Source organism: Tigriopus californicus, chromosome 7, assembly GCF_007210705.1.
Source record: "Tigriopus californicus strain San Diego chromosome 7, Tcal_SD_v2.1, whole genome shotgun sequence".
NCBI classification, from domain to species: domain Eukaryota; kingdom Metazoa; phylum Arthropoda; class Copepoda; order Harpacticoida; family Harpacticidae; genus Tigriopus; species Tigriopus californicus.
In genome coordinates, this window is record NC_081446.1 from 133,460 (window position 1) to 161,213 (window position 27,754).

General features: G+C 44.0%; 4 protein-coding genes across 6 annotated transcripts in view; 2 read left to right on the forward strand and 2 right to left on the reverse strand.

The window, feature by feature from the left end:
- The window catches only part of LOC131884143 (patronin-like), a 47,930-nt gene extending 46,626 nt beyond the window's left edge, over positions 1–1,304 (reverse strand). Inside the window, exon 1 of one of the 2 annotated variants that reach the window (XM_059231810.1) lies at positions 533–1,304. In XM_059231810.1, coding sequence (XP_059087793.1) covers positions 533–655 — 123 coding nt within the window. In that variant the 5' untranslated portion in view covers positions 656–1,304. The remainder of the gene's footprint in view (positions 1–532) is intronic. The other variant, XM_059231812.1, reaches the window with a different exon arrangement.
- A 2,414-nt stretch (positions 1,305–3,718) lies between these two features.
- LOC131884144 (60S ribosomal export protein NMD3-like) lies at positions 3,719–11,464 on the forward strand. Its single transcript, XM_059231814.1, has 8 exons — positions 3,719–3,880; positions 4,859–5,144; positions 6,916–7,050; positions 7,420–7,528; positions 7,598–7,891; positions 7,951–8,102; positions 8,198–8,313; positions 10,983–11,464. Exons 1-8 carry the CDS (start codon positions 3,831–3,833, stop codon positions 11,377–11,379), a joined length of 1,539 nt encoding a protein of 512 aa, XP_059087797.1. The 5' UTR covers positions 3,719–3,830; the 3' UTR covers positions 11,380–11,464.
- Positions 8,788–10,893, forward strand: LOC131884149 (ras-related protein Rab-32-like). Its single transcript, XM_059231817.1, has 2 exons — positions 8,788–9,622; positions 10,356–10,893. The coding sequence occupies exons 1-2, from the start codon at positions 9,361–9,363 to the stop codon at positions 10,835–10,837; spliced, it is 744 nt and encodes a 247-aa protein (XP_059087800.1). The 5' UTR covers positions 8,788–9,360; the 3' UTR covers positions 10,838–10,893.
- A 3,449-nt stretch (positions 11,465–14,913) lies between the features above and the next one.
- Positions 14,914–20,342, reverse strand: LOC131883928 (multiple coagulation factor deficiency protein 2 homolog). 2 transcript variants are annotated; one of them, XM_059231536.1, is made up of 5 exons: positions 20,032–20,342; positions 19,031–19,958; positions 18,823–18,909; positions 16,510–16,682; positions 14,914–15,320 (listed from the first exon to the last, which is right to left on the reverse strand). In XM_059231536.1, the coding sequence occupies exons 2-5, from the start codon at positions 19,207–19,209 to the stop codon at positions 15,211–15,213; spliced, it is 549 nt and encodes a 182-aa protein (XP_059087519.1). In that variant the 5' UTR covers positions 19,210–19,958; positions 20,032–20,342; the 3' UTR covers positions 14,914–15,210. The 2 variants fall into 2 exon arrangements, with proteins under 2 accessions (XP_059087519.1, XP_059087520.1); XM_059231537.1 differs by lacking the exon at positions 18,823–18,909 and having other exon boundaries at positions 19,031–20,342.
- Positions 20,343–27,754: the final 7,412 nt, after the last annotated feature.

Genomic DNA, 27,754 nt, shown 5'->3' on the forward strand with positions numbered 1-27,754 from the left:
CCAATGAGACTCTGACATGAACGGCTCATGAAAGAGCGATCCGGTGTAGGTCTCCCAAATCGAGGACTAGGGAGGCGAGGATCGGGCTCTTCAGTGAGTTACTTTTCAAAAAAAGAGTCGGAATTGAATGACGATGTTCTGCCTTTGGCAACAAAAAGAGGTTACTGGGCACAGGTGTCGTGGGATGGCCTGGACTAGCACAAGTGCAGTCTGACCAGGCTTCAGCCCTCATATACTCGTACATAGACGGAGCGCAATACTAAAAACAATGGAACTGAGAAAGCAACCAGAAACTCGTCACACTCACGCTTCAGCCCATTATTAAACTGATACCATCTCAATGCCAAAAAAAGCAGACTCAGCCCGGCCAGGGTGAGGATGGACTTCCACGACGAACGTGGCATTAGACTGGGTTACAATCGACGACCCATTTGGCAGGTGTGGTCAGCCACACGGTACACAATACGGGACTACATGGTAATGCTTTAACTCGTGGTACGGATTCGAAAGGCCAGGAGGGGTGTCTGCTGACCTGTTTATAAGCGTATTGCTCGGCTGATTGAAGATGATGTGGCGGCTGGGTGGGCCCACGGGCCGAACCCAAAGCGCCAGAGGGCGAGGTCGTACCCCGACGCTGGGATGGGACCCGATGCATGCCGCCCAGGGATAATGATACCACGGGCTGGGTTGGCCGGTGAGCCGGTGAGATCTGGCGGGTGGGTTATCCCCTAAGCACTGATCACTGATCACTCGTCTCACTCGTCTCGTCACTCAGACCGATTTTCACTCACTGATGGAGTCTCACGCTTCCCATTCATTGAACGGCGTAACGCAAGAAAAATCACGCCAAAAGTCCGAGCTCAAGCCCCATGGGCGTGTCAAGCGATCGGGGGACCACCCCACCTGTCCGCCCGTCGTCGGCCCCTCCGCTGAACTCACACCTGGCCTCAATGGTAAACCAACCGTTGGGTCACCTCAGTCGTTGAACCGGCGAGTCACTTCAACCACCACCACGGGGTGGCACGGGGTGGCACGGGGTGGGTGGAATGGGCGGTCACGCCAATCACCATTATAGGCACCAGGACCAGAATGGAGGCGTTGGGGGCAGCGTGCTTGGACCTTTTTTAGTGTGGCTGGGGTTGGTTAGTAGTTGGGTCGACGTAGTCAAATCAGTAGTTGTAGGCCTGAGTCAACATCGAGCCCGAATCAAGGCGGAGATTAGTGAAGACCGTGTTGTTCAAGAACGACGGACCACCAGTCCCCCCATCTTCACCATCATCATCCTTGCCTTTCAGCCTTGATCATAACAGCTCACACTCACTCACTCACTCACTCACTCACTCACTCACTCACTCACTACCCACAGACTCACCAGGCCAAAAAAGAGGAGGCCAGCAGGCTCTGGTCGGTCCACCCATATTGGTTTCAACTCTAGTTTCAGCGCTCAAGCCAGGCCGGGAGCCTCTCGTCTGTTCGTCCCTTCTTCGCACTCAGTTGTTCATCTCCTCTCGTGCCTGATTCACTCGCACCCGCTCGCACCTCCTTCCGTCCGTCTGTCTCTCCGGTCCAATTTCCTGCTAGAGCCCGATCCACACGCACACACGGGGCTCTTTCACCCGACCCACGCCTCCAGGCTTAGTGTTGCCTCAAACACCTCAACATCGGCCAACGCCAGGGGTCACCGGGCTAGGTCGATTAGGTTAGGCCCTTCACACAGCTTGACAATATTGAACAAAAACATCGAGGGTGAAGACGGACAACTCGGCTTGGAAGTCTGAGAATGATGAGTCAACAAAAACATCTTTCTTCACCCTCTGAATTCCAGTCTTAAATAAGCCACCGGATGCGGATATTAGATTAAGCTCGACCCTAGCCGACACGGCCGTCTTAGACCTTCTTTGGGCCTCTCAGACGCCACACCATGGACTTCAAAGTTGGCGCAAGTGAATGTACATTGAACTCTTTGCAGCCAACACTGAGCAGGAATGGAGCCCCCACGTCGCAAACTTGGAGTGGCTCCCTAAACTCCTACCCTCCATTTCATCCCATCTCATAAAGGGCTCCTCCACTGTTTTGAATCGCCGACACGGTCGGGCCAGCCGGCCTGCTGGGTGAATGACACTAACTCATTAGTAGCTGAAAGCAAAATATTTGATTTACAGAACATTTTCAGCTTAGCATGAACCAGCTCACTTTTCGTCTTGATTCAAGCCAAACCAGGCAGAACGGGCTGGTAGGTGTACTTGGCTCCATCCAATATAAAGCCAAACAGGTGGTGACATGAATCACGACATCTGGAAAAGCGTAGTTCAATGAAGGGCCCACCGCTTAGGCACTCAATTGCATCGTCGTGAAAACGGGTCCAAATTCCCCTACTAAGCTGGGCGAGTACATCTACAGTGGGGCTGTCCTTCATGGAGTTTTGGCTTTACCCCCATGGGCGAGTTGTTATCTGGCACCATAACAAAGCTTTAGTCTCGCCACTCGCTTCCAGGATCAGGGCCCAACATGACTAATGAGAAGGCTAGGTTAAGATGTCATGAGCTCGAATCTAGCTCAAATCAGCTATAATCACAATGAAATTTTGTGATTAGTTCTGACTGAAATCATCCATTTAAGCAAGTTACGCCCAAATTACGCCTCAAAGCTCAGGTTTGGCTTTGAAATGGCTATTAAGGAATGATGGATCAGCTGATCATGCATGGACCAGAGGTCCCGTTCGGAATAGTGTTGTCCACGCAACTCAGAATATGGTCGAGCATGACGGGAATTTATTATTAGCAATAACCTAGGCAACGTTTTGAAGAAATAATAACCGTTGTTCAGTAAATTTTAGGCGTTGCAAAACCATTCTCAAGTTTTTAGTGGGTACCTCCCGACCTCCTGGAAGCTAGCCACTGCCACTTTGCCTGATAGGTTAACAATCGTCCAAATTTTTTGGTCATTTTCTATTGTAGGCTTGTCGCCCATTTTTCGACTAACTGAGGGTGTTGCTGGCTATATTTATCTCAAATGACAGTCCAAGGCCTCCATATCTCGCGCTTTCACTTGATTCAAAGATGACACGGAGACATCGTGATGGGCACTTGTCCCTTTTATTCTTACCAATTGTTCATTTTGGAGCGCATGGGAAAATAATTCTGAAACGTATTCAATCATTTCAAATTTGGAAACCATTACTTTTTACTGTCTGCCAAGAAACTACTTGAACTTGTGCATATTATCGTGATATTTTATATACTTTGTAATCCGTAAACACAGCACAGGTCACAAGAACCATCACTTGAAGTGTAGAGTGGTTAGCGTCTGAAGCTTGTCAAAAACCCCGCTCAAAAATGGGATTCCATAACGTACAGGAGATCTACATTCGCCCATTTTAATGCAAGATCCAAGATAAATTGACGACATTTAATTAGATTGCTCTTTTTGTAAATCTTATGCCATTTTGGCGCCTCATCCTGCTTAGACCCATGTTCACCTGACTTCGTCTTGACACCGTCATAACCGACGAAAAACATAAGAAACCAAAAGTCCAGCCTGGGCGAAAGCTGTCCAATATTTGGCAGGCATTTTATTAGGCCAACTTGAATCTCAATTGAACGGCCAGGCTCGAGTTTACCGAGTCGTGGCGGCCACGCTTTGGACCATGCCTACATATTTCTGACTTTGTGATGTCAACATTAGATCCAGTTGGTGGACGGACAGTGGACCGTGCCTGGTGGCTGGAGAGTGAGTGGAGTGAGCCTGCCCCCCAACAACACGTGGGCTGGGAGCATCCGTGAAAACTCCTGGGATCCAGTTCATCCCTGAAATATTTCGAGTGTTCAGCCATGGAATATTTGCCCAGTGTGGCCCCCATTGGGCCCGAGCAGCATAAAATGTAAGTCTCTCTCTCTCTCCGCCCTCTGGTCGCCGAGATTTTTGTGTTTTGTGAGACCTGGCTGAAAAAATAACTAGCTAACTAAAGAATGGGATGGCCTGAACTCGGAAGTCCTGGCTCTGCTGGAGCCAAAGCCAAAGCCAAAAACCCCGGCGGAGTTTTTGATGCCGGAGTGATGAAACCCCCGGATTGAATGGACCCATGGACCTGGCCCATGGGCCTTTGTGGGCACCACCCTACCTGAAAATTACAACACTGTAGTCGATGTCGAAATGAAGAGAGGGGGTTAAAGGGTCAGGTATCATTTCTTTGGGTGGGTCCAAACCATTGGAACGTTAACGCCCGAATCAGAGTGGCCCTGCCCGCTTTGGGTCCTGGCGCCACCGAGCTAGCTGCCGCAGACTAGTCCCACGGTGGCCTAAGCGCCCCCAGGTCCTGGCCCCCCCAAAAAGGTTAGGGACCATCCCAACTCCGGTGCCTAGGTCTATAAGAGGACAATGACGACTCTCAAGGCATGGCCGTGTCCGGGTAAGTGGTTCGTGTTCTAGACCGAGACACCGGATTTGGCACAATTAGATATGCTGGCCCATCTTTCGGTTCCTTCAAAATTGCCACCTTCTAGGATGGATCCAAAAATCTGGCCCGTTATATTATAAAGTGGGCTAACAATCTGGCTGGCCTGGCCAATTCCGGGCCAGGCGGTTGGTGGTCACTCATTGAATCTTGGCCGCATTAGGGGCCGGTTACTTTCAGTGCAGTGAGTGCCACTTGTCCGCCGCGCACAGCAATGCCCGCCAAGATGACCAGCAGAGTCTCCTACGTCATCCCACATGCTACCACATCATGATAGCGTGATTCATCGGTGACCCACTCACCCACCCTCGGCTTTCCTTACCCTGTATTTGATCATGATGAGTCGCTTGGGTTTCGATAGGCCTAACCTAACCAGTCACAAGTTTGGGGGATTGTGTGTTTCAGTTTATGTTGTCAATGTGGCGTGCCGATTTTACCCAATCCGAGTTCAACGTGCGTACAATGTTTGCGCACGCAAGTGGATCTGTCCGCCGATATCCCCAAATCGATCATCTTGCAGTTTTGCAAGTTTTGCGAGCGCTACCTCAACCCGCCCAATCAGTGGGTGGTGGCTGGACTGGAATCCCGCGAACTCATGGCCTTGTGTCTGAAGAAGATTAAAAACCTGGCCAAAGTCCGCCTAGTGGACGCCAGCTTTATCTGGACCGAACCTCACTCCAAGCGACTCAAGGTAAATAAATCCGCTTTCACCCGTTTCTCAACCCACGTTGGTCGCTGACAATGGGCCAACACTGATCCAGATGAAGTGTTTTTATCAAAGGCGAGCTCAAATGGCATGATTCCATGACTTAAGGATTGCATTTTGACAATTGATATGGCCCTTGCCTCTCAGGATTGAAAATATTAGTTTGAGTTGTACTATAATTATAGGGTTGCCCCCCACACAAGCTTACGTAAAAACAGGGGCAAGTAAAAAGTCCCAGGCATTTGAGCGCATTTTTAATCTGAGGAAAACTAATGTTATCCCTTTATGGTAAACGGCGATGTTGGTTACGGGTCCCTCTAAAAAATATTTTGCGATATGTAATAACCATGTTAGAAAAGTATTCTGAAAACACTATGACAAAATTTCATATCCAAGCCATCGATTTATTGTTGTTTTTTTAGATTCTTCAACTAGAGCAAAACGCTCGTCCCGTTCCAATTGCCCAGGCTCTCCTTTTAAACACAAACATGCTTTTTCCATGAGCCCATTTGAGGGCATACATAATTGAACATTACATTTTGACCAACAAACATTTAGACCAAAGGAATTGGACCGTTTTCGATCCTTGTATCACAAATTAAGTTCTTTGACGAATTTTACAGAGCCAGTGAAAAGTGATTTAACCCCTTTAAACACGAACATCAATCTTTTTTTACGTTTTGGCTTTCTCATTTATTGTTTCAGCAATCTGTTTTTGACTGATTAAAACTTCACTTATTAGCTAGTCCATGAATCATACGCGAACAGACCTGGAGAAATTGCCAAGGTCTATTTTTGATCTTTCATGGCTTAGTTACTTCGAGGTCTATTTTGCTGATTCTTGACATGCCCTAAATATGTCCCTCACTGACTGTCACTCTTACTTTTAGTGGAAGAATCCTAATAGGAGCAAAGTTCATATTTGTAGATAATCAGATATTGCCTATTATTATTCTTTTCGGGCCATTTTGGGGACCGTTAGGTGGTACAATTCACTAGTTACAGACTCAGGTTGCACAGGTTGGGTGTAATAATAATGGTTAGGGCCGGACAAAACTTGCTTCTACATTGATTGCATTTGCAAATTTTGCAAACTAATCAGCAACGTTTGACACTTTCTGCAATTTATCATGCAATTTCAGCTACTTCAGCACAAAAATATGTACTTTTCTGCAATTTGGGATTTCTAAAAATAAATTTCTGTCCATTATGGGGAGAAAATTGTGAGATTGGAAGTTCTCCTTATTCTTTCTAGAAATTTGTTTGACATGAAAGTACAAAATAGGTTTCAGATATATGATAAACAGACAAAAAATGTTTTTACGTAAAAAAAACTATTTTTCACATTTTGGGGCCCAAAAATATTCGTGTCCATTTTCATCTTTTTGACCTTTTTTCTGTTCTTCCTGTGATGATACGTAACAAGGAGAAAGATTTCTTCTGAGAGCAAGGACTTAATTCATTTGTGGATCCAATAGGACACAAATCGAATCATTAGCAAAAGTGCCCTAAGCAATAGTGCTAGACCTTTTTTACTTTTTTTCAAGATCTACTAATCAGGAGCCAGCATGGACATGGCAAGAATCTGCTTCTCAGGGAAAGCAGGTTCAATTACCGGTGCTTGAAGATATTATAATTTAATATTCCTTTTCATCTATGTGTTGCTTGATATGGAAGCCACAAATACACTCGTGTCACAATCCCGACGACCAAGATTGGCGTCTCTTGCTCTAAGTCTGATACTTTCGCTCCCTAGATCAAGTTGACCATCCAGGGCGAGATTGACGGAGGCACAATCCTCCAACAAACTTTCGTGGTGGAGTACGTGATCCATTTCCAAATGTGCGACGACTGCCGTCGAGTCGAGGCCAAGGACACGTGGAATTCGAGCGTAAGTTTGCTGTCTCTTTGGCTGCGTCTGATAGATCTGTTCATACCGAGCTCAAACAGAGCTCATCTCGACTCAGTGCGCGAATTAGGCTCAACCGGAGCATAAACCACTCCCATGGGTTCTTGACTCTGACTCTGAGTGACACGTCTATGTTAGAGGAGGAGAGGGGTGAGTTGACAACAGTCCAAAATGTCACCCACTCAGCTCTTGGAATCAGCAATCAAATGCTCTGTCACATCAGCGAGTATCCACTGGAGCCATTCGTGTCCTAACGAGATAATGGCCGTTGATTACTGTGGTTTTTTTTTCTGGTCAGCTTAATGCAGCTACTTAACGGTGGCATTCAGCGGCCTCAAATCCTCTTTGTAGGTTCAATTGCGACAGAAAAGCGATCAGAAGAAAACCTTGTACTACCTGGAGCAGCTCCTCATGAAGTACGATGCCACCCGAGATTGCTCCGGCATCAAAGCTAGTCCTGGTAAGGACGATCGGAATAGTCTAAACTAACGAAACAGTTCGTTGACACAGAGATGCTCTTTTTTCTTAGATGGTCTGGATTTCTTCTTTTCATCGGAATCGAGTGCTCGGAAACTGACCGAGTTCCTCACGAGTATGATCCCCATTCGGAGCCAATCGGCCAAGAAGCTGATATCCCATGATGCCAAAAGTAACATCTACAATTACAAGTACACCACGTGTGTGGAAGTGGTGCCCATTTGTAAGGACAACATCGTGTGTCTGCCCCCGGCCTTGGCCCACTCTTTGGGCGGGATTGGACAGATTTGCGTGGTGTACAAAGTGTCACACCTGCTCCACCTCATCGATCCCAACACCGGCCAATGTAAGTCCCATTCAACTAATGTTGTCGTTTTCTTTCAATTCTGCAATAATATTGTTTAGTCGCCGAGATGAACGCGGCGAGTTATTTCAAAAACCCATTCTTGAGCTTGATCCGGCCCCGAAATCTGGTCGAGTACACGGTCATCAATGTGGAAATCATTCGTGAGCACGAGCGAAGGAAATTCAGTGGACAGGGCCAAGTCTCGAAAAAGGTGAGCAACGCGGACGGGTTCCCCCTTTTGAACTGGTAGTGGTCTCAGATCTCGGATTTGATGGTTTGATTTGCGAAATTTGATTTGCTTTGCAGCATATCCTGGCCGATGTGTGGGTGACAAAATCTTCGGAACTCGGGATGAATGATGACACCGTTCATTGTCGAAGTCACCTGGGCCATTTGCTTCAAGTGGGTGATGCGGTCATGGGGTGAGTTGTCAAAACCAAAATAATTCCAATCCAACCGGATGTCTGCCAACGTGTACTGTACCTCTGGATTGGATGGCGAGTTTCTTCTGAAGTGCAATTACGTGGACAAAAAAAATCAAACGAACCATTTAACTTGTCTTTCGCACGCCACCTTCGTGGATGGACACGCACTTTCAATTCTTAACCTATTCTGAGCATATTAGTAGTAGTAGTACTTAGTACTATTGAATCTTGGTATGCCGCACATGTTCATTATTTGATGACAGAGGGTATTTAGAGGTCCATGGGAAAAACCGTGTTCTACTCCCAAAGATGGAATAGCCACACACACATACACACATACACCCACAGTCCAAGAGGGAGGTTCTTTATCTCATTCAATGGGCAAACAGTAACGTGCGTGATTGATAACAACAAAAGCCTCGGTCAACCAATGATCAAGGAGCGATCTCCTTTGGGCGATGCTCGCCAAAAAAGGAGAGCAGTACATTTATGAACGCTCATGGGAATTGGCACCCAAGTGGTTCGAAGTGCATCATTCCTCGTTTGGCACATGTAAATAACCAGAACTAGATAAATCGACGGCTCAGATAAGACAGTCAATATTTAAATCTCCTCACTGACCGACTAGCTATGCTTTTGGTGGTGGTGCCGGCGGCTGGATGTGTGTATGTACCCATGTATATATGTATCTGTGTCTATGGAGCTAGCTCGAAAGCATCCAGAGGCAAAAACGTCCGTGTGAGTTTCGACTCCTCTTGTTATCAGCATCAAACCACCAGAACTATCTAAGGGACAAACTGGAACAAAAAAGATTAGAAACACATTCAACACAAACACATTCACCGAGACCGACACTCAGTCGCTGCCAATCTATCCCCGGCATCACTCCATTGAAAAAGATAAACGCATCTCTGAAAATACACCTCGTGATTTGATCCCTGCCTCGTTAACCCTCATCTGCTCACTGTTCTCCTGGTTCCTCATATTTCTCATCTTTGTGAGGCTTTTTTTTATCTTTCTTGTGGTTGCCTGTGTTGAGCCACCATGGATGATGGCACGCCTATCAAAACCTCCCTGAGTGGTGTTGCTGCTGCCAATGGGAGTGTCAAGCGGGCCAAGAGCGAGTATTTGTACAAGATTCTGGTGATTGGCGAGTTGGGCACCGGCAAGACCTCGTTCATCAAACGCTACGTGCACAACTTCTTCAGTGAGAATTATCGAGCTACGATCGGCGTGGATTTCGCCCTCAAAATGATTTCCTGGGATGACTCCACCGTGATCAGACTCCAACTTTGGGATATTGCAGGCAATTTCAAGAGATGGCTCGATTCTGACGCATTCTTGCATTGCAATGAGATTTGAGGGGGAAGAAAGGCAGTTTTAAAGTGTTCAATGGTGTTATGATAATCAGTCCCACTTTGGGTAGAGTGCGCTTCTGTGTGTCGTACGTCCACAGTAATGGACATAGTGAATAAGTCGGGCGTGACCTTTGGGAGATCAACGATGTCAAGGGGTATGCGCATTTTTGTGCTGGGCATTGACCAATTTCTATGAAACGATATGCTTTAACATCGTTAGCCAATCAATTTCAATCAAATTCGTCGTCACTGTAAAGCTCAATCAAACCTCTCTGAGTGGTGTTTTGTTACATCATTTGATTTGTCGCTTGGCTGCGCCCAACTTGCTCATTGAAAGGCTGATGACGTGAAAGAAGCCACATCAAAAATATGCTCGCTCTATAGGCTCAAAAGTATGTACGAACGAGTGAATTATTTCTATTTCACCCAAATAATTGGTCAGAACCAGATCATTACGTATATGAGCAATGTCAAACGCCAAAAAATGGTTTACTGAGAACCAAAAATGGATCATTGTTATTCACTTTAAAGAAAAAACCTACGACGTTTCTTCGACCCCCCAACCAATATTGGCTCATCCCAATTAGGTGGGGAAAAAAACACTCTTTCAAATCTCATTGCAATGACCAACCAACCAACCCACCAACCCATCTAACTTACCCACTCGTGTCCGCAATCCAGGCCAGGAACGTTTCAGCAGTATGACCCGCGTGTACTATCGCGACTCCGTGGGCGCCTTCATCCTTTTCGACACAACACGGGCCGAATCGTTTCAATGCGTGAACAAATGGAAGCAGGACTTGGATAGCAAGGTCACGCTGCCGGATGGGCGACCCATTCCCGTGGTGCTCGTGGGCAACAAGTCGGATCAGCCCAGGTCGGACAACATCTCCCAAGAGGCCATCGACACCCTGGTTCGGCAGAAGGGCTTCGTCGACTACTTCGAGGCCTCGGCCAAAGACAATGTGAACGTAGAGGAGTCGGCGAACGCACTCATTCAGAAGATCTTGGACAACGAACGATGGAAGAAGCACCACCACCAAATAGGCGACGAGCTCGACGGCCAAGAGGGTTCCACGCTGGGGCCGAGAATTACCATGAGTCCGGAGACTCGCAGCTCCGACCATTGGAAGCCCAAGAAAGGTTCCGATTGTTCGTGCTGAATTGATGTGCCAATCCGGAAAGAATAAAAGCCCTGGCCATTCCTATTATTGTACCACTCTCTTTGTTATTTCTGCGCTCTTCCAAGAGACTGAGCCTCGTTTAGTTAGGCTTCCTAATAAGGCCATTCCTTCCTCTCCCTTACAGCTTCGATCTGAAGAATAGCAACGTGAACGACAAGTATCTGGAGAAGATCCATGCCGACCGTCTGCCAGATGTGGTCTTGGTCAAGAAGGTGTTCGGCGACAAATCCCTTCGGAACCGTAAACGCAAATGGCGCTTGAAGCACATGGAGGGACTCCACCAAGACACGGCCTCTCAGAACGAGGAGTACTGCACGTTCCTCGAGGACCTGGAGGAGGATCCCGACCTTCGTCGTAACGTCAACGTCTACAAGGACATACGGAAAGTGACCGTGGACGAGACGGACTCCGAGAGTGGCGATGTGCCCAAGATCAGTCTGGCCGAGATGCTCGATGAGATGACCTTAACGCCCGTGGGGGATGACGCCACGGGAGGCGACGGCGCCCAAATGGATGAATGAGATCAAAGTTGATCAGAGGTGGTTTTTATTTGTGGGTTGTAAGCCAAGGGGGGCATATGAAATGAATAAAAGAAGAAATGCTTTATTTTCAAAATGCCATTTTCCGGGTTGGTGAGTGAGTTCGGGAGAATACGTCTTACCGCCGCCGCAAGATAGTTCATTCATGGAAGCATGAGATGAGATTGCCTACCAAACGTTTTGTACTAATATCATTATTAGTTCGAGGAGCTGCGCTGCCGTGTTTCTCAACCGCTCGAGGATTGTCGAAGGCAAGTAAGTTATTTTGATACGCTCAGCACGAAAATTTCGGGTGAATCGGAATTTCGGAGAATTGAAAGTCGGAGGCACCCACTCGATCTTCAAAGGAATTCTACTACTTTTGGGGGGGAGAATGGGGTGGGGGGACTAATTCACTTAAAATGAAGAAAGAGCAGTGTACCAAACTAATGAGAGACGGGACCAGTCGATGTTTTTTCAGGGCCCAGAAAATAGCACTCGGAACGTGCTTTACTTAGAGAGTGGATTTGTTATTCTCAACCTATCTCTTGAAAGAAATCGGTCTTCTTTTTGCCGGGGTCAAGGCCAATCTGGAGCAAACCGGGACAAATTTGCGGGGAGGAAAAGATTATTTGAGGGATGACGTTGTTTCCATCGCCATTTGATGCCAGCTGGCAGGTCCTCTCTAAAGGCCAGCGAATCGACGTTGAGCAAACACCGTAGTTGGTGGATCGAAATACTAACATATTTTCCGGGAAGGGCCTTAAAAGGTCTTGTGCTTCTCTAAAACGCGTTGTCCACTAAAGGCGGACTCTGCGAAGGAGACAACATTTTGTTCAAAAAAAGGTTAAAGCTGAGCCAGAAAGTTGGATTGTTGTACGACGTAAGCAAGAGTTCTAATGTACAATGGATGTTCACGACTTTATCGTGAATCCTCCTCTAGGTCCTCGAGGAATGTTATGAATGAATGACTCAGCATTTTACAGCCCACCAATCCGCGTTCAAACCAAACAACGTGCCCTGTTTACCGCTACAACTCGACAAAATTCAGTCCTGAATCGTCCCTTTTCTGCCTTTAATTTAACTTAGACTTGAAGGTCTCGAGAGACAAAAGTTACGAAACCCGCCATGGGCTGTTGACTCTTTATTTTGTAAGGTGGTTTTCATGCGTAATTTTCTGATCTTCCTTGACACGGACACTTTTCTCGAAAACGAAAATGCTCGGAGCAATTTTTCATCGACGACTCAAGGAAGAATTGCGAGGCTTCGTCCGTCAGTGATAAGGTACAAAGTACGGCATTTCGTAGAAATAATCGAGTGCGGGTTTTTTTCCCTTTTTAATTGGTTCAGTTTGTGCATCAAATAGCAATCTGAGGTCCATCCAGTCTAACTTGTCCGATTGCAATCTTGTTCTGCTTTTTTTCGCCTGAAATCTGAATTCGGCTTGGCCATCAAACGAGATTTGTATCGCCCATACTGATGATGGTCTTTTGTTTCCATGCCATGTTAGATCCAGTTCTGGCGAAATTTCCTAAAGGAATCGCTCTTCAAATCATTGTCAGCCCTACCACTTCTATGTGTCCTGTAATATCAAGTTTCGCAACCGAGGCCGATTGAAAATGCAATCCCACGGCTAACCTAGTTTTGAGAGTCTTAGTTAATACACTCATGGTACTCACATGCCAATACTAGCCGTTTTTACTTATTTTAGGCTAGTCGATTTGATCCTGCTTTGGATTTTGACACCAGTACTTCATGTTTTGCGCTCGAAAGCTATACTATCAATAGTGCAGTGGTAGTCTACTCGTCTCTTACGAGTACCATCTCTTTTAGACTGCACTGACCTAATAAATGTCAAGACCATTGAAATCAAGCGGGATGACGGCTCAAATTAGATTTAAAAATCGTCGTGGTCAAGATGTGCGTAATGTAAGGAAAGTCTTCTTTGACGTGGTTTTTGTATGTAACGGAACGTAACATTTATTCATAGGGTGCTTTAAAAGAAACAGAAGACGTTAACCAATTGTTTGGTTTGAAAACCTGGAAAAACACACAAGCATGTGCGTTTGAAATGCAACACATAATACTTTTTGATTTTACTTTGAAAGTATATGATGGGTATGGAGTAGAATGCAATCAATAACTTGGACCTAGAGCCATGCATGTTACTGGACGCTGCCCCCATCAACAATGATCATCAACTCCAGCTGGGAGCGGAACTTGGAGCACCTGGTCTGAGTCAGACCTTACATAGACTTCACGACATGGAACCATAGAGGAATCAGCTCCTAGAGAGTGCGATGAGAGCTAGCCAGGCGGACTAGTTTTCAGAGCGAATGAATGTCAGCTGACCGGCTGCTAGGGTGTAGTTTCTGATTGTAGAGGCGCTGTTTTCCATCAGCTAGAGTGGCACTGTCCATTGGTTACCAATTCAGTTGCAGTAAAAAACCACGACAAACTCGATTTTTACTCTTCTATGTTACTTCTTCTATGATGGGATGTCGGACGACCGGCCAGTCGGTTGGTAAAACAGTACAATGGGTTTATCGTACTGTTTAGCCAACGAAATGGTCGGTCGGTCGGACGACCGACATCCAGTGTCTAAAGAGATATCTATGCTCAGGCATCCTTTGTGACGGTCTTGAGGTGGTCTTTTGTCTTAAAACGAACACCTGACAATTTCCAATCCTCCTCTATAGTTCTCTATAGAGCTCCTAGCCTATATCATCTTTTACCCTCCTGCCTTCGACAATTCTACTTATTAGATGATCCAAGGCCATCTTTTAAAGCCGACCTAGATAAGTTTTTAAACAAGATTCCAGACCAGCCTTAAATACAAGGCCTATCTCGATCTGCCAACTCTAATTCATCGCAGGATCAGATATTTTGCTGTTCTTGACTTTGTCCACTATCCCGTGGGCAATTCATACCTTTTAATTTTTTACCGGGGATTTCATGCCCTGTAGCGTTAGAAAATCCGATTTAAAAAAACCGTGTCGGTATTAAGCCTCTCACCCTCATCCAGGAACATGAGGTCGCACTTTTGTCCATCAGAGCCGATGACGGTCTAGACCTGCCAGTTGGCATATTGGGGCATCTTTCCAACATGGACGACATCATCCACTAGAGCCCCTAGGGACTTACCAAATGACCACAAGGTATGCAGTGGACTTGGCATAGTCCAATGTCTTGGCAAACTCGGTGGATGTTATTCCCGCCCCCAGATAAGGCTCTAATTCCTGCTCTGGGTTACTTAACATTTTGAGCTCTATTTACATTATTAGCGAAAAAGCAGACCATGCAGAATCTTACCGATGTTATAAGACAGATAGATGTGTTTTCTTCTTCTTTTTGCGGACTTTCAAAATTGATGAGGCGCTATAGTTTCAAGCTCAAGGTTCAAGTTTGGTAAATGAAAATACTGAACCGAACGATAGGCGCTTCGGATCCCCCATCCTTTATCGAAAACGCAATTTCTGCTTTGGAAATGGGCGCCATCGATTGTGCTATATCAACCAAAACAGGACACCAACGCGGTATGTATATCAGCTTTTGTTTTAGCGTCATTAAGTAACATGTCATTAATACAGTAATCAGCAAATGAGATAGGGTTATACGTACGTAGAATGGTAAAACCAAAAGGGCATTGTGTCAAACTGTTCTTTTCTCACACGTTGTTGCTCATGATCAAATATGAAGGCCTTTAATCTGGCTGACAAGATTGCTAAATCATGGACCAGCACATATGACTGTATGACTTTCTCACCCAATGTCATATCAAACATTCGGATACTCGGTGTCCTTGATTTCATCCAATCTTGAATACTAGCTCGTCTAGACGTTCAGTTTCTCCTTGTTTTCCGAGAAGCAACTCATAAATTCTGAAAAGTCAAGTAACCCATCCATGTTCCAATCGTGATTGTCCAATAGGTCATCCACCAAACCTGAAACCAGAGAGGACAACGTGAGCGGTGGAATGAACAATGAAAATTATATGAAAGGCATGTAGTCGGGATTACTTCTTTTTTTACCGAGCTTCAATTTGAGCGACTGAGTTATAACTTAGGGCTTTTTAAGTCCTTACAAAACAACTCCAAACGCACGCGCCCTTTCAACGATGTTCAAAAAACAGATTGAGTCTATATGACCTTATGGTTCTTATATAATTTTGAACATGGCACTAGGCATGGAAATGGTTGGAACTTCGAGGATACTTCTAGAACCCTTAATCATATGCTCCATAACTCTTAGGATCCTTGGAAGAAAAATCAATCATCGGGAAGTGATTGGCAAATAAAGTATGTTTACTGACCTGAGGCCGCTTTTTCAGTACTAGTACCTCGGAGCTAAGGGCTTGGACATTAACCGGTATGAAAAAACACTCGCCAAAGTGGTGAGCGGATGCTCATTCTGGGAAACGTACAAGCCTTAAATTAGTGGTAAGAGCGTTTAAAAACTCTCTTCTGGTCGGTTTCATGCTAAAGAGTGTATGGCATCAAGGGTCATTTTGCTCAGGAGCGCCACGTTTCATGAGTTGATCCTTTTGCTACAAAATGCCACTGGCAATGGATATTGCCATAAGGCAAAAGGATATTGTCAATGAAAGTGTCATTTTTTACTTTTTGGATCGTCAACTGACTTCTTTTTACAAAGCAGAAATTGAGCTTCTTGATTTACCCATATCAATAACCGTCTTTACAAGTCTTGAGAGCATAGTTAAAAGTTACTTAACAACATTCTCAACACCGTGAACCATAAAAAAGTCCTACTTGCTTCGTCAGAGGACGAAGGCGCACTTCACTTTGTCTTTCAGGCAATATCCTCCTTGCTTACAAATAGGTAACATGTATGTATGTCTCGAAAAAACTAGGCATTTGAATTTGGAATTTGCATGCCATTACATATATATTTATATACTATAGGGACATCCGGCCGTTTGTATGATCCTGCTAGAATCGTACTGTTTCGGCTGCTCAGAGAGGGGCTTCCAACGGATGGAAGCCTGGTTGGGTGTTCATCTTTTCCAGAAAACATTCCAATAGGAATAAGGGCTACAAAGGGCATTTTCAAAAACGGTGTTTCTTCTGAAAATATTTTGAACCCTGAATAAACAAATTATGGAGGTGAACGCACTTGTCGTGGCATCAATATGTTCTTGGGGAATGGTCATCTCCGGGGGCTCCATTGGGTTTTCGGCCGCCCAACCTCCGGGGGCTGGCGGGGGTGTGGCCGGTGTGTGGGAATGGAGAACAGATTTGAATATCTCCAAGCCATCCAGACTACCGGATTGATCGCCATCATGCGCCCTAAAACATGCACAAACCTTATTCGATTGACATAGGACTTGTTTCGATGGATTGCCAGAATAACCAGTCTCAAGATTGAAATTTGCCTGACGTCTATTTTACTTCTAACCGATTGTCTAAAGAGCTGTTTTTGCGAGTGGGAATCGAAGTGTTAAGAGGGATTTTATCTGTGAATTGAACGGTACCCCAAATGAAAATTCCATTTGAAAGGTCATTAAAAGGCATGTTTTATCAAGCTGGAACGTGATAGGAACTCACTGAATTTGATCTCATTTTATTTTACATTGCCGTTTATGCCAACGTCATTACTCATGAATACAGAACCTGGATATTTTTGTTAGTTGGCGTCTCATTCATTCCAGATATTTGAAATGGCATTTGATGCATAAATTGAAACTCCAATAACTGGACATTCACCTTGAAAACTGATCGAATTTGGGAATACTTGCCTAACATCACCTGTATTGTAAGAATATTTAAGAATGTCATTCAATAGGGCTTCACCTCCTTGACGTCAGCGCTCGAAGTAAAGACGGGTCTCGTGATTTCGAAAAAGAAAAGTAGGACATTGTCTCTGAGTCTTCTGTTATGGTTGACGCTTGAAACGTTCATAATTTAGTAACTAGGTACTTTTAAGGCAAAGTGTGAACACAAGAAAGAACAGGGAAGCAAGCCAAAATACAGTTAACTAATTTTTGTTCTAGTTAAGTGGCACTTTGAATTTGCAAGGATCAAAGTATCATCTTGGAATGGCATCAATGTTGGTGCTTGCGTAAAGAAATGTTTTCAGCAATAAGAGCTTTCATCATTAGCCCAATTTGTGCCGCAGATCATTCGTTTTCATGATTGCCATGACACAAAAATTAATACTTGTACTTGAGTAGACTTTGTTGAGGCTGTACTACACTACGTCAGTTGGATCTTTTCATGATCTAAGATTTACTCCTGGGCTTTAAAAAACTGAGTTCTGGTCACTTGTGGAGCCATTTTGGCAAAAATCAGCTTGAGATGAACTGCAAAGCATTTCGTTTTTGCTTAATAACATGTTCGTTTTTCAATAATACAACAGACTTTTGCACAGCAGGTAACGCAACAGAGGCAGGGGAATTCAGAGAGGCCAAAAACATTACAATCCGAGTACTAATATGGAAGCCAGGGGGACGCATTTAGGAGGGCCGTTTTGCTGAACGGCTCAATATGTGTCCTCAATACTCAATATTCCAAGGGTGGAAAACTAAATAGAACAGGAAATGGCCAAGAACGAAAAGCACTTCGTCTACCAAGAGTTGGTATTAGAACGTCTTACAAGCGCCTGAACACAGGGCTTGGTTAGGATTTTTTGGACCCGAAACTATTCAAATGAGTCTTAAGCAAGAGTATGGGGTAAGACTACTTTTCTGAAGAGTCGCCTTATGTCCGAAGGCAAAACATAAACGGTTACACGTGTATTATAAAATCTCGGGGCACGATTGACCACTGAGGGTTTTTTCTTTAAAATTGTTACAAAATGACTAACACTGAATTCTAAATACGACAGTAATTTCGAGCTTCAAATGGGAAAGAAAATATCAAGGCATACTTTTTACCATCAGATTGTGCACAAATAGGCTGATGTCTGATGTACAATGTACATAGATGTACTCACATCTAGCTTTCAACCGGAATCGCAGTCTCCAATTATTGTTGTTAATGTGTGCCCAACAGACATAGCTTTTCATTTTCTCTTTTAAGACACCCTCAAGCCTTCGAAAATCCAGGCTAGCTTGAACAATGAAGTCCAACTTTCTTCTTTCTCGGGCTCCTACATTATTCAATTTGCTGCCCTCAAATATTCGTAGGGAGCATGCAGGTGCAGATCCAGTAAACATCCTTTAAATCAGACTTGGAGAAGTTTTTGACTACAATTCCTACTCAACCCTATAATCAAGGGCCAGCCAGATCCTCCAACTCTAATTCGTTGGTTGATCAAATCATACATGAAAATAAAGTTAAGTAAAAGTGAATGGGTGAATTTTCGTCTTGAATTCCTGGAAGAAGAAAAAAAAACCTTCATCTAGCCCCCCATCCTTTGCGACGTTGGAAAGTGCGTCAGTGCTGTTTCAATTCTCAACGATCCAGGCTTAACCCCTGATCCACTCACGAAAACCAAGTGAAGGCCAATTCGTCAGGATCCATGGCTTGAAGATCCGCCTCAGTGAAAAGATCTTCGAATTCCTTCTGGATGTGCCTGAAGTAGAAGCTTGCCGTTCATGGTCTTTTCATCAGCATCATCAACAGCAACAAGGATACAAACGACAACAACAACAACAATGGCAATTATCACCATTGCCAGTGCTTGTCCAGCTCACCCAATATCTTCGACCATGTCCTTGAATTGGCTCTCCTCAATGTCCTTGAGTCGAGTGCTCCCTCCAGCGCCACTCGCAAATGGAATCCCAACCCCCCAGAGGACCAAAGTAGTCGCCACCATTACTTGTCCTCTCCGTCTACCAAGCTGGAAGCACTTCCTTGACATGCCGAAGATCATGGCCTTCACGAAATATGGGAGCCTTTTCTTTGAGACCCGTACCTTTATTCGTCTGTACAAAAGCACGCACGCTCACGGGGTTATGAAATACAAACAATTGGTATCAAAACGAGAGCACGATAAACAAATATTGGAATGAGCGATCTAGGATCTTGGATGGCTGCCCGTTGGCGCGGGTCCATTGTTCCTGGACGTCTTCCAAAATTGGTAAGCCATGAAGGCCAGGAGAGCTGCTCGTGTTTCCCAATTCTCGATCGAGTAGAACAAGTAAAGTTGAGCGCCCAAAGCCAGATAAGGCCACATGCCTCGGAATTGATTGGCCATTATTAAAGTGGTTGTCTGAAACCTCACGCGTCGAAGTGTCGAATTGACACGAAATGAATTGGCACAAAATGCACGTGTGTCACTGGGCTACCCCGTCCTGTTTTGGGCTCGGCAAGGCCAGCGAATTGTTGACTTATACGAATACAGGTGCGATCAGTGCGGCTGCTTTCCCCCACCCAAAGCGCCTCATGTTATTTCTGCCCAAATTTCTTTTTCCGCTTCGTTTTTTCTTACTGTTGCACACTTTGTAGGTGCGAGTATGTATGGACACTACATGGACTTTCTTTTGGCTCAATAGTAACAGACGTACATAAGGATTGAAGGCCGGGGAGAGTCAAGGCAGTGATGATGGCACCTCCGATAGTCGGAATAGATCCAAGCAAATCGACGAGAATGGGTCGGTTCAAAGGCCATAAGTTATCCAACTACATGCAGGAAAGACCTCCATAAGAAATGCATCAATATATCAAGGATAGATAGCATCGGTTTGAAACCTACCCTTTTAACAACCTTTCTTTGTCATTGTTACCATTTTTTGTCATGTTTATTTGTTTTTGTTTCCTCATGGCTCCCTCATCGTTCATGCCTACCTACTCGACGTCAAAACGCAACTTGAAGAGCGCGAAACTTCAAACAAAGTAATGGGGGGACACGTTCCCAATTGGAGAAGGGAGATGTTCCATGTTCTATTGTAGACATCCTAAGGTTTCACGTGGAGAGGTGCAACTGTTTGTTGGGGAAACGAAATAAAGCCAGTCATTTTTGGGTTCTGACTATGTCTTGGTCAACCTTATTCTCGTCAGCCTTAGGGATCGACCAGGAGGAGATGTCCCAACAAAGCTCAAGGCTGCATGGCGTAGCACTACGGGTCGAACAAAACGCCTTGCGAAGGTACTTTTTGGGCTTGTCTAGAGGGCTTGTCGGGGAAAAGTTACTCCAACCAAGGCACTTGAGACTTTGCTTTGAACACATTTTGGTAGTTTGGCAGCACGGTGTCGGGCTGATCAATTTCGCTCTCGTTACTCAGTTTCAACCAAAGCAGACATACGATCCATTAACTCACCGGCTCCCTGAATTCCGAACTTGATTTTGAGAATCACGTAACTAAATGTGTTCAAAGCCAATCACCATCGCACACACCAGGCAGCCGCGAGAGAGGCAAAAAAAAAATCTCAGAAATCTCGTGAGTGTCGCTTCTCTGACTAGACCTCTAGGCTTGTCTAATGTCCAGATGTTTGAATTTGGCTAGTTTCTTAGTACCTCAAACTCTAGATTTGTTTATCAAACAATGCCCAAGTCTGTGGTTTTCGGAGCTTATCTTTGCGTCACCCTGGTTTCTAGGTATTCACCCCCATGCGACCTCTCACGCCCAAAACACTCTCGACTTATGACATTGCAATTCGATTACGTTCAAAAACATGTTCTTGTCATCTGGTATAAAAAAATGTAGGTAATTTGCAAATGTTTTACGGACCCGTTTTGAAATTGTCTGGCCATTTTTCCTTGCAATTTATTCTCAGGGTTTGTATGAAACGGTTGTAGGCATCAATGAATCTTGGTTTATTGGGACCGAATTGCGTTAGTACAAAAGGTGCAGAGATGTGTATTAAGAAGCTTAAAACTTTTTTGGCGTTTTGACCAAATTGTTGATCCAATTTTGTGATTAACCGGAGTAGCTAAGATACTCCAAACCATCAACATATTAAGGTCTGGCCCCAGTCGAGTCGAAATCAAATGATAAATGAGGTCCAATGATCAAAGTATCAATGTGGGACTAAAACCAAAATTGGCAATGCTTTTCCTTTTGTTTAGGCGCAAGCTAGTCGTGCAATTTAAAGAATACGATCTACAGCCACCATATTGATTAATTGGATGACCATAAGCTGGAATCAGAAATTTGCTTGTAATTCTGCATGCAGTGATAATAATACCCTAAGTTAGAGTGCAACAAATGGTTTCTTAAGGACAAATGCTTCCAATGGGCCTTCTACTCGTACAAGGAAATGTCAGAGGGTCTTTTTGTGTTTTGAGTGTAGGTGAGCGACTCAAAGACGCCAAATACAAAGTTCTCAACTTACTAAAATTTGTTCAAGATATTAAGCTTTTTGACCTGTAAATGACAGAAAAACCTGCCCATGCTCCAACTGAATCTGTAGGAGGAGGAGAAGTGGATTGCAAGGAATAATTCATGCGACGGTACGTAGAAACCAAAACTTTCGTCTACAGACCCTTTGACGCATCTAGCCCTTAAGAGCTACCCCCGGTAGTCAGCACACGAAACCTAGGCGCAACTAGAGTTCGACACCATGGACAGCATTAGTCGTACTGCGCTCAGATCTCGGCAAAGGCCAATCAAGTGCTACGAATGACGAAGCCCTATTTCCTCAGTAAAGACGTGACCAAGTGGAAGTGCCTCTTTCAAACTTTAGGTAAAACCTGTTTTCGAGTCCAAAACTCAAATGTGGAATCCTCTAGTGATGTGTTTCGATCCGGAAGCTCAGCTTTTTAGCTTAAAGGACCTCGGTTAGGGCTCCCATCACAAGCTAAAGAGAGTACAAAATCAAAATAGAAACTCCTTAAATGAGTGGCAAAATGCGACCCTGCCGTTCTAGGTCTCGGAACTTGCGTCTTCATTTCTCTACCCTTTTTCGTTGGAATGGGAGCCCTACCAGAGGTTCTTCAAGCTAAATAGCCGATGTTCCGGATCGAAGCTCGAAGCCCATCATTAGAATCCTCCTCTTAAGAGGGACATTAAGGGGTTGGAATCCGTGCTTAGAAGAGAAACCAAGGTTGATAGTGGTTACTGATATTGTGCAGGCAGATCGCCGACAGAGTGCAATCTAGCACTCCTGGGATTGGTCCCTGATTGGATTTTTAGGTCAGACAGTGTTTGTAGATCTGACACAAAAAAAAAACAATCCGGGACCAATCTCAGCGGTACTGGATTGGAAGTGTGTTCGCAAGCAGATTGGTTAACATCAGTAGTAATGGTTACAATTGGCCCGGCATGCTAAGAGAGTGAAGGTATTAGTTATTTTTCACGAGGAGTAGGCCAAATACCGGTATGTGCAACATGGCACCATGTACATAGTGTACCAATCTCTCAGGATTGCCATGTACATACGTACCGTAGTGCTCGATCTAGATCATGGTCGGTATGTAGTGCTTGATCTAATTTAACAAGACCTAGACCCGAGACTAAAGAAATTAAAAAAAACAACTGTGAGAGTGTTGTTGTTGTTGTTGTTGCTGCTGCTGTTGGGAGTAAGTCATTGATTGTTGTATATTCTGTAGGAGCATAATATTATGTACAGATGAATGGGCGCGCCTGTTACAAGTCTGTCTTAACTTGTTGGGACATAGCGTGTCCGTCTTTGAGATCACGGTGTAGCTTCTTCATGACCATGCTTTAGTTCTCATACATACTGTTTGCGCGTCAGAAGGAACGTTGTTGAATTTGGTTCTCTTCATCGCGTGGAGTTAAGTGTGGAACGTCCTACCTTTGGCTCCAACGATAAAGCAAAAGTGCTAGGCTGATGTGTATGTAGAAAACGTTGACCTTTCAGAGTTTTCATTGGGTGTTTAGTGGGGTTTTAAACTTCCAGACTCCTCCTGCGAACAAAACCCCGTTCTTATCTTGTTGCAGATAAATTTATGGAGAAAGCCAAAACGATTGCTTTTAGGCCTAGATGACAAATACTGTAGGATAAAGCCAATGAAGGCAGATGTGCCAATGATTGGGATACCAACAGCTGTTTTGAATTTTTTCACCCTCCTTGGTCGTTGCATGTTCATGGCAACTATTTCTAGCTTTTATCTCTATCTTTACAAGTCTAATTGTATTCTAGTGGTACACCTTGTATGCCTTTTTCATCAAGTGTTTTGGTTGATTATTCTAAGAAGATATTTTCCTATTTTGTACCTTCCCTCCAGAAACCAGATTTGCTTGTTCGTGAACGAACGTGATCCTCATAACCGTACATGTATCCCTTGTTTGGTACATGCAGAATATGTAAACTTTGAACATCTATTTGTAAGCTTCTGTACACGTGTACTGGGTTGATGTAATCAATCAGGGCAAAGAAAATCCTATCAAAGGCTTGGAACAGAGCCAAAATGTCTTCTCACTCTTGGTTGTCGAGGTTCATATAGCCTAACCACTTCAAATCATTACCAACGCAGCAGACCCCTCATTCATGTGAATGCTATGGAGATCATATATCAAGATTGAATACACAACATTCGAGGTCAAGTATCCGCTGGGAATTTGTGAGCAATTCGTCTTGTCACAACTTTGGTGACTCGCTGCATATCTTGGCATTTTGAACATGAGGTTTTTTTTCATGAATTCTGACTCAAATACAAAAATACAAGAGCCATAACTCCATCATTTGTATTAATGACCATCTAATAGATTTCATACATTGTTTTGCTGACCCAACATTCCTCAGTGGTTGCTTTTATATCAGTCAAGGCAAAGCGAGTGGGGCCACTTTTCGGGGAATACCCTGAGGAAACTACTCAATAGATTCACGTATCAATGTTCTAGATGATCAGGGACAATTCACCATAACCAGGCAAGAAAGTTAGGAAGATTGGATACTGTCCCAATTTGTAACGGGCAGTTATGAAAACAAAAGCTCTCCTGACGAGCATGCGAACTTTGTGCAAAAACTGAAGGAGATGGTTCATTGAGCATTCATTCCAGGTAATGGTTTCAACTTGCGCGTAGCAGCTCAGTTTCTTGGAAAGTTACAGCGTGCGCCCAAGATTGGAATGGTGCAAGCATAAAAATCGCCATTATAGCCAAAGAATGTCCAATGAATTCGTGACGAGTGGGGCTTGCCCTATTACTTTCCCCTCCGTAATATGAGAGAGATTGCGTCACCTGCATGCATACATTACTACTACCTTCTCCCATTCATTCTCGCACAAGTATGATGAGATCATCACTTTGGGGTCACTAATTTTTTCAAACAACAAATTATATAATTACTTGAAATCATTTGAACTCTTGAAAACCTAGAGGGCAGTGAGTAATGAGCTTCAAGTAATGAGATCAGGTCAATAATTTTGAGATTTCCATGGTAATTTATTTGGAAAAAATAAACCACTCATAAAAGGTTTTGTGTTCCAAAAATAGCTGTTATTATTGTTAGTGAGTAGCTAAGGCGTATTTTATGAAACCTAATTTCGGAGAAACATTTTTTCGTTCAAGATAAATGTCATGAACTGTTAGGGATCCCATTCTCAGTAGTAGTAAGTAGAGGGCTTGTCAAAGAAACGACACTCACGAGATTTCTGATTTTTTGGGGGCTTCCTCGCGGCTATCTGGTGTGTGCGATGGGGATCAGCTTTGAACACATTTAGTTATGTGATTCTAAAAATCAAGTTCCGAACTCAGGGAGCCAGTGAGTTGATGGCTCGTTTGTCTGCTTTGGTTGAAACCACAGACCATGTAATGACTAGACCTCGCATAGCGCAAGGAAAAATGCGAACGCTTGCCTTCATCAGCTGCTACATAAATTTTGGTGTACAGTGACTCATACTTTTTCATCCGCCAGCGTGGTCGGATTCAGAGTGAGCTTGTCACTGATAGCGTTCGTTGAAGGTCCAGCGATTCCCAGCAATTGTAGGTCGTTAGTACTGATCAGGCAGTCGCCCTCCTCTTTTTAGGTGTACAGAGTTGTTGACACAAAATCCATTTTCCTCTGCACTGAAGTCGGGCCAATGCGACATCTAGTCGTTATATGATCTGTGGTTGAAACTGAGTAACGCAAAAGAAGTCGATCAGCCCGACACCTTGCTGCCCAACTTCCAAAATGTGTGCAAAGCAAAGTCTCTGGTAGCTTGGTTGGAGCGACTTTTCTGATGGCGGCGATCCGAAGCATTGTCTTCACAGGCCCCGATCATAAACCCTTGGCTACCAATTGTCTATGATTATATTGGCAACATGTGACCATGAAAAGTAATGTTCTTTTGAAAATCAAATTAGATCTTTTAAACGGGTTTGTTTGCCTATGTCCATTGTGCTCGTACCACGTACGTGTGAAAATGCCTGCCAATCTGAATCCGGGGTCAGTTCCAACTCATGAGGCTACTCTCCATCTTGACGAGTCAGAACGAAATACTGCACCGAGGCAAAGAAAATTTCCCTACCCCAACCCTGCTACAAGATGGACAAAGTTAACCCTCATGCCCAACCCCACCCCAAAACGTCCTGTTCGTTGATACTGATACAGGCCTCGTTAATGGGTCCAACTTCATCTCAACTGGAAGTCTACGAGAACGTTGTGAACCAGTTCATCCTTCAGACAAGAAGGAGATGACGTTATTGCAATTTTTTGGGAGGTCACTAGAAATTTTGAGGCTTAATGATTCTTTGTTATGCAATTAAATAACAGTTCCAGTTCATTTCTTTTTGAAGGGAACAGCTCAACAGTATTTTGACAAAAGCCACATTTTCATTCATTAACATACATAAAACATACTTTAGGGCTCGGAAAAGCAATTTGATGAAATAAAGGCCAGTGCAATCGGTCAGGCATGTCTTTCAATCACCGAAATAAAATCATAAAGAATTCAGTATTTTTTACAAGCACCACAACTTCCAATTGTTGAAGCCTTTGATTTTTCTCTTAATTTTAGCTAAATTATGGAACAGAAGTCTCCATGAGAAAGGTGAGGGTGGATAATCAAACCAGAAACCTCTTATATGAAAGAAAACTTCTCTAGTCATTGCACCACATCTCCTCCCTCATAAGGATGTCTCCCAAAGGCGAGATTTGAATTAAAAGCCTCTGGAGAACTGTGTCTCCTTGGATACATCAGACCGCTCAGCTGTATCATCAGCTAGAAAGCGTATGTATTTGGAGTTCTTTCTGACCATACTAACATTGAGCTTAAACATCCTTTTAAAAAAATGAATTATATTTTGCTTGTAAAGGGCTTGTCTTGGGTAACAAACCGTAAATACGTTGATGTTTACATTTCTGTCTTTCTTTGTCTTAATCCTTTTCCTAATGTTAAACCCCAACCTGTAATGGGACATTTACTCATTATGGACCTTAAGGAGTCCTTGATCCCGTTGAATAGGCGGGAAATAGGTCGAAAACAAATTTTCGGTTTTTTGGTGCTGGCAGATTTTCGAAAAACCGAAAAAATAGTTTTTTCGATTTTTCAAAAAGAAATATTATTCCAAAAAAGAAGTTGACATGATCTTTTGAGTGGTAAAGAAGAATTGCAAGTAATAAAGTAACGCGAGATGTATTTGACTTGATGGTGGAAAGTAAAGTGGTTCAACATAAGGTAACTGACATTTGGCCCAGCTGAAACCCTTGGTCATGATGAGGTTTCAGCTTAAGTTGTACACTATCCACAACATCGTCCCAGAAGTCTACATCACAGCCATGTCTGACATTGTCTTTTAGCTTAGTTTTTCCCTAAAAACTTAATCTAATAAACATACAATGACTTTTGTACAATCGTAAACGTACAATCCAGCATCAAATCAACAATTACAATTGAATGGAGTGATGGACCCAACACTTATCGATTTGATGGACCCAAAAGGTAATGGAAGTTAATCAGTCCATTAACTGAAATAAAAACAATGCATCCGTTAATTGTTCAATGAAAATTAAATACTTGATTAAAAGTTTACATTAAACGGTCTGACGCCCATCTTTGCTCTTGCCATGCATACGTGGAACAATTTACTGCTCTTGTGGAACGTTTAGAGCTGTGAACGACGAGCCTGATACTGGCAATTGCTGTGCATGGATTTCCAGTTCTCGGAAGCGATCATTGTACGTACACTGAATAGGGCGAACTCCCATATGTGGGTTTTTGTGTTTTATTCTTCTTCGATAGGGCTCTAGGATGACGAGAAAAATACATCGATGGAAAAGCCAATCCAGCGAGAAAGAAGAAACCAGACGTAGCAGACATTACATTTTGTTGTGTTACATATGGACTAAGGCAATGGTACACTTTGGCAATATTGATTCATTAGTTCTTAATTTTAAGATTGGAGCGTTGATCCACACCCGATCAGAAAAGCCAACCAGTCCACAATTGAGAAACGTCAGAGAGAAGAGGAGAGCAATGATCTTTGCTCACGCTTGACGATAAAAACAAAATCTAAATGCCAAATCTCCATTTGCGTGGTTCACACGTGACTATTTGGATCCGAGCACCACGGTCCTTTCCTAATGAGGGA